At 48.8% G+C, this 14,858-nt stretch overlaps 2 protein-coding genes across 2 annotated transcripts; both read right to left on the bottom strand.

The window, feature by feature from the left end:
- Positions 1-1,202: 1,202 nt before the first annotated feature.
- CALHM1 (calcium homeostasis modulator 1) lies at positions 1,203-3,554 on the bottom strand. The gene is made up of 2 exons (XM_064145602.1): positions 3,006-3,554; positions 1,203-1,670 (listed from the first exon to the last, which is right to left on the bottom strand). Exons 1-2 carry the CDS (start codon positions 3,552-3,554, stop codon positions 1,203-1,205), a joined length of 1,017 nt encoding a protein of 338 aa, XP_064001672.1.
- Positions 3,555-8,810: 5,256 nt separating this feature from the next.
- On the bottom strand, positions 8,811-11,551 carry CALHM3 (calcium homeostasis modulator 3). Its single transcript, XM_064144084.1, has 3 exons — positions 11,265-11,551; positions 10,203-10,458; positions 8,811-9,260 (listed from the first exon to the last, which is right to left on the bottom strand). Exons 1-3 carry the CDS (start codon positions 11,549-11,551, stop codon positions 8,811-8,813), a joined length of 993 nt encoding a protein of 330 aa, XP_064000154.1.
- Between the last annotated feature and the right edge of the window lie 3,307 nt (positions 11,552-14,858).

The raw sequence follows: 14,858 nt of genomic DNA, 5'->3' as shown, positions 1-14,858 counted from the left end.
TTCCTCGTCATTTCGGCCTTTTGTTCTCTCCCCGCGGCCTCTGTGGACTCACACACCGGTAATTAAGGTTTATGCAAACGACAATCACCTCAGTTACCAGTCAGCCATAATGAGTTGGTTTGAACGAGAAGGCAGCAGCAGAAATTGCAAGGGGGTGAGCATTTCAGGAGGGAGTAAAACTCGTCTCTGGGAAGGGATTTCCCTTCTGCGTCTTGGTAATGCAGTCAGGGCTGCCGGGGAACACTCTCCGGGCCTGGCCTGCGATTTCCATAGCCATCTCAAGGGCCTGCCTCCTGTCATCCTCTGTTTCTGTGGAAATGGGCAGCACCTGGGATTGCTTGGGGTCAGCTGCACCTCCCCAGCTTCTCTGAGGGCCAGAAAGCAACCGCAGAATATTGACTCATGTGGCCTCAGAACCTGGGCTTGGCCCAGCGGCCTCTGAGTCCTTTTCATTGCATTCAAATAGAGAAACACCAACAGCTTTTGTAAATAGCTTTTATAAGCCCTTGTGCCTGAGAGCTTGAAGCCTGAATTATTTATTTGACTCCTTAAACAAACACACAGATGGGTTCTTAACACGTGTCAGGGAGGAATCTAGGTAAAACTGCAAGAACAAGCTGTCCTGCAGCAAATTGGTGGCCTACAACACGAGCTGTGCTGTCCCACTCACATGTAATGCAATATGGGATGTCCCTTCGTTAGGCTGATGCTTGAGTCAAATGTACTTTAAAGCTTTTCTAGGTCTGGAAGCTGTGTATGTCTTTGAGGACGTAGTGTGTGAAGGGGTAACGGGGAGACCTTTTGGGTTCACAGCTTGGCATGAGAAAGGGGCACCCCCAGCTTGTTTCCAACCAGGAAATGTTTAATACTGCATAAACTCACTTGCTGCCCAGTGCTGATCATGTAGTAAAAGAAAGCAAATGTTGCAGGTCTGGTGGTGTCTGCCTTGGCAACTGCCACATTACAAACTTGGTGCTCGGTATGTCTGTCCAGCTCCTACATTGTGCCCTTCAGCATCCCTGGGGCTTGTCCTTCATGACCTTGAGTAGCTGTCCAACTCATCACAGATCCTGTTGCTTGAATTACCAGTCCAGTGCTACAAGATTGCACTGGCAGCAGTGAACGCTTTGGGTGCCTGGCCACCCTCTCTGCAGCCCCTCTCCCAGAAGTGCAGCTCTGCTTCTGCATAGCCCTGTGGCCCCTCATACCCGGCTGTAGTAGGCAGCCATCTCCCTTCGGGGCACAGGGGAGTGTGCAGGGGGCTGCTCTTTCCCTGCCCAGCCATTGCTGCTGGGGAGGGCAGGCTGTTGGAGGTGCAGTGGGGGCTTGCATCTGTGCCAACTCTTGAGGGCTGAGTTCATGGTGCTCTGGTCAGTGATGCCCAGCAGCTTTTCGATGGCTTCCCCAGCATCTGCAGGGGTTTTCCTGGGTGGATGGCAGCGAGCTGCCTCCAGGTCAGTGCTCATGCCCTCAAAGAACTGCTGGATGCAGACCCGGGCAAAGCTCCTGGCGTGCTCCGCGCATGTCTCATCAAACAGCTTGCGCTCAATGTCGATGTAGTGGGACCAGTACCTGCTCTTCAGGAAGACAGCTTGAGTGAAGCAGGGCCGGAGTGATCTAACCAAGAAAGCCAATGTGGTCATCAGCAGCACAAAGCACCAGCCCAGAGCCTGTAGGGATGAGGAGGGAACTGGACTCATCACAGGCAGACATAGGATGCATCTGGTATGCCCTGCACTTCCCACCAACTGCCAGGAGCCCCCCATGCTATGAACAAGCCTGGCTCCACTTTGGGCTGTTTGGTATTTGTCTGCATTTACATTGCAAACCTGGACAAGGAGATCCTGAAATCTTGTTCCGTGCATGCACTACTTCTCACCAGGTATGGCATCAACAGGCAGTGACCATAAATAACATCTGACTGAGTCCTGCACCAGCCCTTCCTTGGTCCTGCCTACCACCTGACCACACCTCTGCTCTCTGACTTGCAGCTAATGTTGTTCCAGATACTCCCCGGGTTAATACCGCTATCTAACCTTTTTCTTGGTCTGTTTGAGTTAGTAACATCTATCATGGGTGAGCAGTGTTGACTGGCTCTCCTGTTAATGAGGTCTGACAGGAAAAGTGAGATGAAAGTAAAGCCAAGACTGGTCTGTCTCAGCTCAGGCTGCTACCAGGCTGTGCAGGCAGATCTTGTGAGGGTGAACTACACTGTAAGTGCAGCTCCCTAAAAGAGCACCTGGAAGTATGGTATCTATGTGGCATCTCTTGGACTGCAGCTCCCAGTGCTTCCTAGCAGCTAGTAATTGGGGTCTACCTAGGAAAATCTGCTTTGTGTCTTTGGAAAAGTGCATGGCCCTCCATTTTTATTAAATTTTGTATAATAATTCCTGTCTGCTCTAAGGATGGCAGGGAGAGAAGCTGCTTTTAAACAGGAGTACATGAGTGACTAGAGTGGGTTGGGCCATCCTGTCTCCAATGTGGCCATTGAAAATGATTAAGCACAGGACAAGCCATTAGTGGCAATTATTCATTTGTGGTTCCCTGGGATGGTTAATAAACTCACACTGACTAATTCCACGTAAGTGACAGAGGCAAGTGGCCTAGAAGGTTATCAGCCCATCACTTGCACTTACAATAAGCAGACAGAGCAGCCACAGACAACTGGTGGGTTATGTGGGGCAACAGCCTACCAGTCACCAAATGACATCAATGTCAATCCATTTGAAACTGCTTTAACTAGATCTCCATACAGACGCTTTGCAGCTCCAGGCTGCCCAAAAGAGGGAATGTAATTATCAGGATGACTTATGGCTTCAGTCTTCACACCACACTGGAGGCATAACTCCCCAGAGCTGAGTCTGAACACCTGGTAGCCCTGAAAAATGGCCAGTCTCTCCTCTTGCAACTGGATTTCAACAAAGCAATTCCCTCAAGAAAAGAGCTAGGGCTGTCAATGCCTAACCATAGACCACCACCGAGGGCATGGCCATGATGTCTCTTACCTGTGAGATGCAGCGCAGGTACCTGACGGCCACTTCATTGGCAATGAGCTCCTGTCCATCGTAGATCTCCTTGCAAGGGATGCGGGCGAGGACTCGCTTCATCTCCCCTTGGGAGAAGCCAGGGTGGCTGGCATTGCCCAGGGTCTCAACAGGGACTGAGGTGCAGAAGGCACAAGTGATGCACTTACCATCCAGCAGTGTCACCGAGACCCAGACCACTGGAGCGATCATGGCTCGCTGTGCCATGGAGCAGAACATGTAGCGCAGGACAGCCGGGTCTTTCCCTCTGTGGCCCCGGGGCCGTCTCCACTCCTCTGCCAGCATGGAGACATTGTTGTTCAGCACAAAGCCCAGCAGGAACAAGATGAAGGGGGGCACCAGGAGGATACCCAGCCCGTAGGCCAAGTTGTAGCGTGGCAGGCAGGGGCAGTTGAAATCAAAAGCTGAGTACATCTGGGCACTGGCAAGGGCCATGATTCCACATATGCCATTCATGAAGGACTCTTGGTTGGACTGGAGGAACTGAAAGATCATCCGAAACTTGTCCATCTTGCCTTGAAGCAATTCCTTCCCCCACCAGGGTCTAAGCTGTGGCTTCAGTTTACTTCGTCCTTTCAGTCCCTCTCTTCAACAAGGGGCATCCACAAGTCTCTGTGCAGTTCATTGTTTCAAACATGCACTCTTTCAGCCTCAGTATTTAAAGCAGAAAACTAAACCTCCCCCACTGATTTTGCTGCTTACAAAAGTTCAGAGTTTGCTTCCTCCTGCTCTTTTTTGGATCCATGGGACCTGGATTGTTTCTGATTCGGTAAACCTGGGTTTGTTCTCCTCTTCCATATTTCTGCAGTCTCCCATCCACCAGTCCTCTTGAATGGAAGGTGCAGGAGTTACCATGGCTGTGCTGTTCCCAGAGCGATCTTTGCTCTGGGCAGAGAGAACCTCTGTGAACCTGTTTGCAAATGCAGGAGCTGGGTGCTCCTCCCATGACTGAATTCCCCAGAGCGATCTATAGTCTGGGCAGAGAGAACCTCTGTGAACCTGTTTGCAAATGCAGGAGCTGGGTGCTCCTCCCATGACTGAATGGGATGTCCCATCTCTGCACCAGCACACACCAAAGAGCAGGATGTGAGATCTTCCCTCCTCCTTCCACATCTACATTGCCCCAGTAGGATCTACTGCACCTTGCAGATCTTTCAGCACCTTGCAGATCTTTCAGCCTCCTCTTCTGCACGTGGTCTGTAGCTGTATTAGTCTGTGGAGGACAGCGAAGAGAAAAGGAAAGGCAGAGGAAGGAGGGGTAAAGCTCTCAGTGCTCTGTTACGTTGTATCTGTAATGCTGAGGTCTGTTAGCGTCTCCCCTGCATCCTGCAAACGTCCATGTTTCATCCAGACTTAGAAGATGACACTCATAGATCCCCGATTTTCACAGCTCTGTGCCTGCAAGGTTTGCTAAACCCAGGCTGGCATTGTCTGGCAACATTTAGAGACACACAGGGCTCTGGGGCTGGAGAAAAGTAGGCATAGAAAAGAGAGAAGGCTGCAGGGACAGGTGCATAGACGATACACTCTGCTTCACAGGAGGCTCCTGCTGAGACCATCTGAGCCCTGGGTAGTTCTGCTTTCTCAGGAGGTGCTTCCTGTTCAGCAGAGCTCTGAGATTCAGATTTCTCCCTGATGTTTCTTCTTTAACCCACTTTCATTGATCTTTTCTGAAGGGCATCGGTGCGCTTTGCTCTGAATGGCTGAATGATTTTCTTGCAGATGCCTCTTGTGAGTACAATCCCAGCTCCCTGATAAGTTTAGGATGTGCAGAAACTGGGAGTACAGGGAGGATATGTAAATTCTGCCAGTGACCTCCTTGGCCCAAGGACAGCTGCTGTCACCTGAGGGACCATGTTTCCTGACAGTACCAGATCACCTGCAGGCATGGACTGTACAGAACCCTTCCAGACCATCAGGACAGTAAATACCAGTGACTCCTGGGGCCGAGGGTGCATTGAACCTGCCACTCTTCCAAAGATCACCTGAACCCTGCCTGAAGGGCAGAGCAAGGATTGTCTGAACCAGCAATGTGCATTTGTTCAGTGGAAGAGGCTGTGGCTGGGGTTCAGCTATATGCCTTGACCTGAAACTAAGTTGTCTAAGGGCACATTTTCTATGCAACCATTGCATGGTGCAGAAAGGACCAAGCTAGCTGAGTGCTTGACTGGCTGGTCTATACAGCATGAGACTGCTGACAGTTTAGCCACCTTACTGGGATTATTAATTTACTAGCAACACCAAGTGATCTGGACCCAAGTGGACCCAAATACATGTATTAACCTCCCTGTTCTTTGTGCACCAGAAACAGCTTGGGCAGAGCCAGCTCAGGTATGTAGTGGACCTGGTACAGGGGTTGATACTGAGGTACAAAGCTCCCCAGTCACTTCATGCCTCTCCCCTTTCACAAAAGCATAGCTCAGTTCAGCTTGTTACTGTCAGCTCTGCAGACCCAGGGCTTGTGCAGAATCCTGTGTGCAGTTGCCAGCACAGATCCAACCAGACAGACTTCTTCCCAGCTTTCCAGAGCTGAGACAAATACTAATGGATTGTGATAGCTGTGGCTGCTCCAGGCTTCAGTCCTGCAGTGCAAACCTAAAAGAAGTGGACTGTGTTGGTGCTCTTTTACACCTCTTCCCAGTTCACAAAGCAGCTTTGCCATATGTCCCAGTTTGGGCCATGAGCTTCCCGATACTGGAGGACAGAAATGACTCGTACTCCTTTCCAGGAGTAAGAATGAGGATGCTGCACACTGATTGGAAGTTTAGAGAGAAATTCTATTTACAAGAGTGTATATACACAAGGCAATTGGGTAGAATAAGTATAAAACCCACTAGGCCCAAGCTGGCCCTCTAGAATCCTCCACGTCTTCCACCCTCAGTCAGACTGGGATGAGCAGGTCCATCCCCCTGGGATGGGCATCTGTCCCTTTGGTTTTGTTTAAGTGGGACCTAGGGTCCCTCAAACTACCACAACATGCTAGGTTACTCCTGCAAACTGGCCAAAAGTTTGGGCAATACTGGGACTGCAAGTGGCTGTGAAACAGAAGCACTATTGCCTACCTGCAAGATTTTCAGCCCTTCCAGTCCAGGCACCACCTCTGCTGTCAACAAGACACGTGTAACTGGGTGCCAGCACAGCTGCATTGGTGGCTGGGAGACACATCACCAAAAGAAGCTGAACACAGGTGGGTGGCATGTGGGAGATACTTTTCCCCAAGGTTTTGCAGTGCATCAGTAGGAACCCAAACCATATGCTTTGACCATTAGTCAGCACTTCAGTTTCTGGTGTCTTCCCCCACACTAGACCATGGCTCACAGTTGATAATGCCAAATTCTCCTTGAGATGCCACCACAATCAATACTGATCCCAGCCTGCTTGTGCTTTGGAAACCAGGTCCTGGGAAAGATGGTACATGGCCCAGTCCCTCCCAGCATGGGGTCTTGCACCTGGATGCCAAGACAGACACCAAGTCAGGGAGGGCCTTGCATATGCCCGTCAGTGAGAAGGGGGAAATGCAGATATAGAGGGAAGCAAAATGCGAATGTCTTCAATTCTCAACAGGAAATTTTGGGAAGAGTTTGGGCAAGTTGTCATTGCAGTCAGCCTTGCTGTTTCACAGAATTTTGGCAGGTGAGGCTCCTTGAGTATGTCAGACATATCTGTAGGTCAGGCATCACACCAGCCCTGAGAGACAAATTGCTGCTCAAGTTTGTGAATGACTTTCTTTGCTCCCACTTCCAGAGCAAGGCACAGACTCCTAGCAGGTCTGGTGGGAAGAGACATAGAGATTGTAAGATCCACACCCCCTACCTCTCCAGCCCATCTCAAAGCATGCTCAGGGACACATTTAATATGTTTGCGAATATCTCCATGGATGGAGGTACCACAATCTTTCTGGGCAGCTTGTTCCACTGCCCTCAAAATGAGTAAGTGTTTTCTTTTGTATAAGTGGAATTTTCTGCATTTTGGGTTTGTGCCTATTTTCTCTTGTCCCATCATGGGTGACAGGCACCATTTTCCACAAAGGAGAAGAGTTCTGTGGCTTCAAAGGGGAGCACAGTATGAAAACTGAGGAGGCTGGGAGGAATGAACATCCAGCTGGAACTGCTTCATTCACTGCCCACAGAGATGGAGGAGTCACCATCCCTGGAGGTGGTTAAAGGGAGACTGGATGAGGCACTTAGTGTCATAGTGTAGTTAATTAGAAAAGTTAGGTGATAGAGGTTGGACTTGATGATCTCAAAGGTCTTTTCCAACCTGGTTAATTCTGTGATTCTGTGATTCTCAGCAGTGTGTGAGCTAGCCTTTGTAGATCTGCAAAAGTCTATGATTGCTCCCTTAAATCCTCTGTTTTTCTCCCTCCTGATACAGATAACAAAGCTGTTCCTCTTCCTCTGTTTTACATTTCATATTTTGTGGCCACTTTGGGATGACTTAAAACCTGAGAACATGGAAAGCAGCATGCAAAGGGGAGCTGCAGACCTCTGCTCTGAGTTTATTAAGAAAATAGGTAATTTGACTAGCACTGGAGTGGTGAGTCCAAACTGCATCTCACCTTGAGATTTGTGATGTTTTGACTGATAGAAGTAAACCACAGATGAAATTCAAAATCCAATGCTGATTGCAAAAGAGAGCTCAAAAAGCCCTCTGGCCCCTAAGATCCCCTGGGAAGACCACTGTGTTATTCCCAACATGCACAAGTCACAGCTGGCTTTGTGCCTTCTCTAAGCATGTCCAGAGGACCTCATCAGAGATTCATCCAGAGCTGATTTTGCTATGCAAATGAGGAAAGCTCTGCAGCCCATCCCTTGGTACCTGGCCAGAGGGGTGCAGCTGCCCACGAGTGGGCTATGGAATTATTTTGCCTCCCCTTGTTTTGCTAAGTATCTCCTCCCCTCTCTCCCTGACTCTGTGCATGCAAACATCTTGGGGATTAATACGCATTTCCGATTTGCTCCCTCATTTTGGATTTAGTCACAAGGTGGTGCAAGATTTCTTTGCCCTTTTCCTATCATTTTCTTTCCTCCTGAAGGCCTTGCTTGCCCCATCCACCCATGCATGCATAAGGAGACATTTCTTCTTCACCCCTCCCTCCTCACAGCCCCTCCACCTTGCACCACTCACTCCCAGGGACAAAATGGACATCAGTGTGAACCTCAGCCTAGATGAATATATGTGTCTGTACTGGGTTTGTTTTCAGTAAAGAATTTAATGCATCAAATCAGTAAAGCTGCACAGAAATACTAGTCAAACCAGCATCATGGTTGGCACCATACACAACAGGAACTGGGAAAAAGGCAGGTAAGAAGTGAATTAACATTAGAGGCTCAGAGATAAAGTTACATACAAACAGTTTTGAAACTAAGGATGGAAATGCCCACCTGGGTGCTGTAAGGAAGATGCTCTGGATGGATCAACCTGTACTAAAATCTGCCAGGGGAGTGTTTAAAGTATTCATTCAGAATTCTCAGGCAGACTCAGTGTTTCCTTTCCATGGCCCAATGCCAGTGCTCAGAGCACTTACTTAAGAGTGCTGCTCAGAGCCCTTCCCTAAGAAGTGTCAGTAGCAGGGTCTGCATCTGGGACCTTTGGATCTTCAGAGCTGGTCTATTTTGGAGGTGTTAGTAGGCACACATTGGAGCAGAGCCTTTGAGGTTGAGGTTTTGGAGAAAGATGTGAGGACCACTGTCATCTAAGTGCTGGTCCTTGCTTTGTGCAGAGGCATGGCAGCGCTTTTTCAGTGCCCGCAGGAGAAATCTGCCCTTACACGTTGGTCTGCTGGGAGAATTTGCACTGGGTGCTTGGGCTGTCTGCCCAGGTGTCTTGCCCCAGGGGATGCCTGTGGGTCACTTGACTGACATTCAAGGGAGGTTTCTCATAGTACCACATTTTCAGAAGTTTATTCACCTCGTCCTGATTTGTGATGCCCCAGAGAAGATCTTGCTCTCTTCCACCCCACTCTTCCTCCCTTGGCAGTCTGAAGCTGTGCAGTTTGATCTCTTGCCGCATGCTTTTGAAGAAGTGGAGGATGCATTTGTGAGCAAATTGCCGGCTGTGCTCACAGCAGGTTTCCTCAAAAATCTTTTGCTCGATGTCAATGTAGTTGCTCCAGTGACGTGCCTGCAGGAGGGTGATCTGGTCGAAGCAAGGTCTGAGCCATCGAGCGAGGAAAGCTGCTACAATAAGAATCAACAGAATGCTCCAGCCGAGTGCCTGAGTGATAAGAAATAAGAGGTGGAACAGGAGCAAAACAGGCACAAGGACAGGCATGAGCTACTTGACTGTAAGGCTGAGATGGGAAATTTGTGTGGCTGGAGGTGAGAAAGGGCTTGTTTCCTTGGGCTGTCCCTGAAGTCCAGCACACCCCAAAAGCACTCAGTGGGTCCACGTAATCTCCTCCCAGTGAACATGAGACATTTATCTGTGCATCGGTAGCTCATTAGGATAACTGTTCGCAAAGACAGCCTGGAGCAGCCAGGCTCTTGCTTTGAGCACCAGAACGCTCCAGGGGAAGGGCACTTAAAGTGTTCTTCTTTGGCTCAGTTATTGTCAGTGAGATCTTCATTTGCTACCTGCACTGGCTCCAGGGCCAGGGAGTCCCTGCAGCAGGGTGAAGATGGCCCAGACTACCTGCAGCTCTCTTTGGTAAAAAGGAAAGGCTTGTTTTGTGTGCCCTCACACAGGTTCTCCTGACCTGGAACTCTATACCATGAGCAGAGGCCAAACAGTGCTCCACTCCCCATCCTGTCCTATTGCTTCTGAGCAAGCTGCTTTGGTCTGTCTCCACTTGCACTAAATTTAAAACAGTGGGTCCTACCTGCAAGGTTAGCAGTTAGAACTTCTGGTGCTGGATGGAGGCTTAGCAGACACCTATATTCCTTGCAACCCACTTTGTATTATCTGAATTTAGAAGTTATGGGTTCTTCTAGAAACAAAGTTCTGTCAATTAAACCATCCTTTATTTCCTCCCTTTTCCTCATCTGAATGACTATGGAGGTATCACTGAGGATGGCAACATTTAGGGCCATAAAGAAGCAAAGAATGGTCGTGCTCCTAGTCTGATTTTAGTGAAGCTATGACGTATCAAAGAAGAGCAGGAGCAGAAGGCACATGCCCTGGGCACTCATGCAGGAGGCTCTGCTGGCAGTGACCTACCTGGGACCAGCAGCGCAGGTACCTGGACACTGCCTTGCGGGATGTGTTATTTCTCATGAGCTCATCGTCCTTGCAGGGCACTTTGGCTAGCAGTTGCTGCACCTGCGCTGGGCTTGTGTTAGCAAAGCCCACAAACTTCTCAGGATCCACAGAGACACTGAAAGCGCAGATCAGGCACTTGCCATCCAGGAGGGTGACTATGATCCAGACGATAGGGGCAACCATGGCTCGCTGCATGATAGAGGAACACATGTACCTGGGGAGGAGAGAAAGAATGGGTAACTGCTGGGAGCTTTCTCATCCAGATCCTTGATGGATGCAGGCTGCCCTGTGCCCTCCTGGAGCCAGGGAGCTGCCTTGCAGGACTGTCACCAGCATTGCTGCAGCTAACACCTCTTCTGTTCTGGGATGGTGCTGCCTCCCAGTGAAATCTGTGCCAGTGTGGTGCGGTGCTTTATGTGCTGCCTGTGGTCAACACCGTGCACAGTCCTCTTATTAAGTGCTTGCTCTGAGTGTGTACTTATATATCCCATGGACAAACCCTTGTCGTCTTTCACTTGTCTTCTACATTCACTCTTCCTTTTCTCATCAGCTTAGTTTCTACACTTCTTAAGTAACAGATCCTACCAGTATAAGTCAGTAAAAAATCAACTGAAGAAAGGGAAACCACAAGGCTATTGATAAAGAGTGACTGTGATGGAAATGCTGCTCTTTCTACACGTTTAAGTGGAAATGCCTCATCTTTTTACATATATAAGACCCAGAAGGACCCCCTTCTTGTGCAGGACAGGGCAGGCAGCAAAGCAATGTGCCAGGGTAACAGCACAAATCCAGCTGTGGTGTCAAGGAGCTCCTGGCACTCTTTGCTGGGATGGGATGAGGCTCTGATATATTTTCTCTTGTAAATGCATTTACCACACCCCTGCCTTTCTAGGAACATAGAAAAAGGTCTCTCTAGCTGAGCTTAGAAGGAAAATAATTACTATCAGGATCAAAGTTATGGAGAGGAGACAATGAAGCAGGAGGTGAAAGGAGGGATGCCATTCCTGGTGCAAACCCCACCTGATGACAGCTAGGTCCTTCTTTCTGCTCCCCTGTGGTCGACTCCACTCCTCCAGCATCACCAAGGACTGTCTGTTGAGGATGAGGCCGCAGAAGAAGAAGGTGACAGGAGGTATGAACATGATCCCCAGTCCATATGCCATGTTGTACCGGGGCAGACAGGGGCAACTGAAGTCAAAGCAGGTGTAGATCTTCACACTAGCCAGGGCTAACAGCCCACAGATCCCATTCATGACAGACTCTGAGTTGGACTGGAAGTACTGGAAGATCATCCGGAAACGGTCCATCTTGCTCTTGTGGCCAGAGGTGCTTCTCCTGGGAAATCCCTGTGCTGCCCAGCACAGTCTGTCTCCCTTCACCCCTCTTCTGCTGCCAAAGAGCAGGGGACGCAGCCCAGCCTGCAGTTAGCTGGGGCAGAGGGATGGGGTTGAGAAAGAGCTGCTGTGGCAGGGAGAAACCCTGTGCTGGGGATTCTCCACTGGCTCACAGCTTTCTCAGATCTGTCTCTTACGCTGTGTTATCTTCTGGGGCAGTTGGTGGTTTTCTAGGTGAGCAGGTGGATGCAGCCTCTGGCACTTGCTTTTTATGCCCTGTTTTTCTGGGCTGTCCACTTGCCAAGCAGCAACAGCCACTGGTAGTGCTGGGTCCCTCCCTCCTGGAGATGCTAACTCTCAATGGAAAGCCATTGGCAGACGCCTGTGGGCTGCCTTCTCTGCTGATTGAGGACTACTGAATGGTTCACTGGTAGAGGGAAACTGGGCCAGTCAAATAAGCTCATCTGTGTTGCTGCTGCCACCTTGTTTCTTTTTGGCAAAACAGGTCCTCAGACCTGAGAGGGCAGTGGGGAGGAAGGAAGTACCTGGCTCTGAATGTGACACATCCCTGCAAGCTCAGATTTCCCTATGAAAATGGGTTGAGAGGACCAACCCTTCAGTCAGGAGGCTGTGATAGCTTTCAAAGCCAGGGCAAAGGCTGCTCTGAGTAGCACATCACATTTGTACTGTGACATTTGTACCATAACTACACCTATGCCTGAGGCCCTTGCACTGGGACTCCTTCTTGCTGCCTGTCAGAGGGCATGGTGGTTCATTTGCCCCATGGGACTGGGTTATCATCCTCTGTGGCTTTTAAATATCCCAGAAGCAATTCTTCTTTTCCTATAGAAAGTTTATTTTACAGGTAAATACAGCTCATTGCACACAAGGAAGCTCATTCTTTTTCTCACATATCCAACTTCATTTTCCTCTCGCCAGCTTTCATCTGTAAACTTTTTTTTTCCCCTCCTCAGCTCAGGTTTTGACACTCATTCAAGAAAGAAGACCAAATTAGGGTTTTAGATTTAGCTATTTTGTTAAAAAAGTGAAGAACCAGCTCCACTGAAGTACTCTTGCTGCCAGCAGTGAGGTTTGTGCCCACACCGGCTTCCGTTGCAGGGCTGGTTGCCTTGATGGGGTTGTGCCAAAAGGGAGCAGTGGTGAGGGGTACCCACAGCTGCTCACAGGCACAAAGAGTAGGTGTGTGACATGTGGAATCACAAGGCCACATTGTCATCTCACTGAATCACAGAATCAGTCAGGTTGGTAAAGACCTTTGAGATCATCAAGTCCAACCTATCACCCAACATCATCTAATCAACTAAATCATGGCACTAAATGCCACATCCAGTCTCTTTTTAAATGTTTCCAGGGATGGTGACTCCACCACCTCCCTGGGCAGCACATTCCAATGGCAAATCAGTCTTTCTGTGAAGAACTTCTTCATGACATCCAGCTTAAATCTCCTCTGGCACAGTTTGAGACTGTGTCCTCTTGTTCTGTCTCTGGTTGTGTGGGAGAAGAGACTAACCCCTACCTGGCCACAACCTCCTTTCAGGTAATTGTAGACACTGAGCCTTCTCTTCTCCAAGCTAAACAACTCCAGTTCCCTCAGTTACTCCTCATAGGGCTGCGCTTCAGACCCCTCATCAGCCTTGTTGACCTTCTCTGGACATGTTCAAGCATCTCAACATCTTAAATTGAGGGGCTCAGAATATAAACAGCAACTTGCACAATTACTTTAATGAAATGCAGTGGCACCACATGTAATATTGGTGTTCTCCTTTATCTGCAATAAAAACTCCTGGTTGATCAGTTAAGGCTTCCATTTTGCTTCCTCAGGACATCAGCATCCCTCTATTTTGCTGTTACAGGCCATCAGAACCCCTAACTGAACACTGCAGGTGATTTTTATCCAGGGTGCAGCCTGTCTTTGTTTCCAGCTGCTTTAATGCTTGTTGGCTTTCTCATTTAACAGCTTCATTTATGTGCTGACTCAGGTTCAGAAAGTGTTGTGCACTCCCTGTAAAACAATTACTTTGGAGAAATCACTTTGCCTTTCCAGCTTTCCTGGGGAAAAAATAGGAAAGGCTAAATAGATCCTCACAGCTGAGGAAAATAAGATGTAAAAAGACTGGGGACAGCACAAGCTACATGGGAGTTTTGCTTCTCCCAGATGGAACTGCCTGGCCTGTATGTTAGAGGTCTGTGAAGGATGCCTCAGGGTAATTACTGCACTCTGTTGTGATATGGAGTACTGCTACTAACTCAGAGCTGACACATGGAGCTGTAGAATCATAGAAGAAGGGAAACATTCCTTAATTTGCAGTAAAAGGCATTGGGAGCCTCCTGGAGAGAAAGGACCCTTGAGGCAAGTCAATTGCTAAGCATGGGCAGATGTTCAGAATTGTTCTCAAAACTAAGCATATCTGATTACTCAGTTCTTAGGGTGAAGCAAAGAGGAAACAAGAGATTTTATGGCCTCTCCTCCTGCAAGGAGACCTGCTTCCTGTCCTCTGCAGTGTAGTTCTGCTTCTGAGTGTGCCACAAGGCTGCCTGCAGCTCTCTCTGGGGCTGTCAGCTATGGGCCCCATCTTCAGAGGAAAGCAGCTGCTCCTTGGCAACAAATGCCTCCAGACCAGTATCTTGTTCCTCTATAGTTCAGTTGGGCCTGCTGTTGACCCTTGGAAACCCAGACAGATATATCTGTGAGCCTGATTACACCTGACCAGCAGGCTGCATCTGACCTTCATTTCCTGACAGTTTGGACAGTCTGGAGACACTTCTCCCACTGGTTTCTGAGAACAGAGGAGCAGCATCATTGTCTTATTTCTCTGCAGAGCTGACAGAGGATTTTTTTACCCCTCACTGTCTGGAAAATTTCCAACATCTTCAATTTCTCACAGTAGAAGTCACCTTCCATTTCAGCTATCCATGAAGGAGGACAAAGGCAGCATCTCCTCCCTCCAAACACTACATAAACTCCTGATGGTGATTGGCAGCAGAAACAAATGAAAGCAGTGTTGGTTCCATGGGGCTGAGACTATCTGAACCTGAGTATTTTTGCACAGTTGTAGCTAAGCAAATAATGAGTAATGACCACTACATGATTAATGAGATGCTTGCAAAAATAATAGCAGCATTGTGAAATGTAGTTTGTCTTCACGAATAAAATTCCCTGGAGATTAGATACTCCTGTGTTCTGCCTTGTAACATCATTAAAGCTTCAACATGCAGCTGACTGCCAGTGAGAAAATATATGGCTTAGTTATGTGTTGTT

Source organism: Pogoniulus pusillus, chromosome 6 (assembly GCF_015220805.1).
Source record: "Pogoniulus pusillus isolate bPogPus1 chromosome 6, bPogPus1.pri, whole genome shotgun sequence".
NCBI lineage: Eukaryota > Metazoa > Chordata > Aves > Piciformes > Lybiidae > Pogoniulus > Pogoniulus pusillus.
This window is presented reverse-complemented; position numbering and strand designations above follow the sequence as displayed.

Coding starts and splice junctions, on each gene's coding strand:
- CALHM1 (XM_064145602.1), bottom strand. CDS start 3,554: ATGGACAAGTTTCGGATGATCTTTCAGTTCCTCCAGTCCAACCAAGAG. Junction 1,671..3,005: donor ACCTGCGCTGCATCTCACAG/GTAAGAGACATC, acceptor TCATCCCTACAG/GCTCTGGGCTGGTGCTTTGT.
- CALHM3 (XM_064144084.1), bottom strand. CDS start 11,551: ATGGACCGTTTCCGGATGATCTTCCAGTACTTCCAGTCCAACTCAGAG. Junction 10,459..11,264: donor AAGGACCTAGCTGTCATCAG/GTGGGGTTTGCA, acceptor TCTCCTCCCCAG/GTACATGTGTTCCTCTATCA. Junction 9,261..10,202: donor ACCTGCGCTGCTGGTCCCAG/GTAGGTCACTGC, acceptor CTTATCACTCAG/GCACTCGGCTGGAGCATTCT.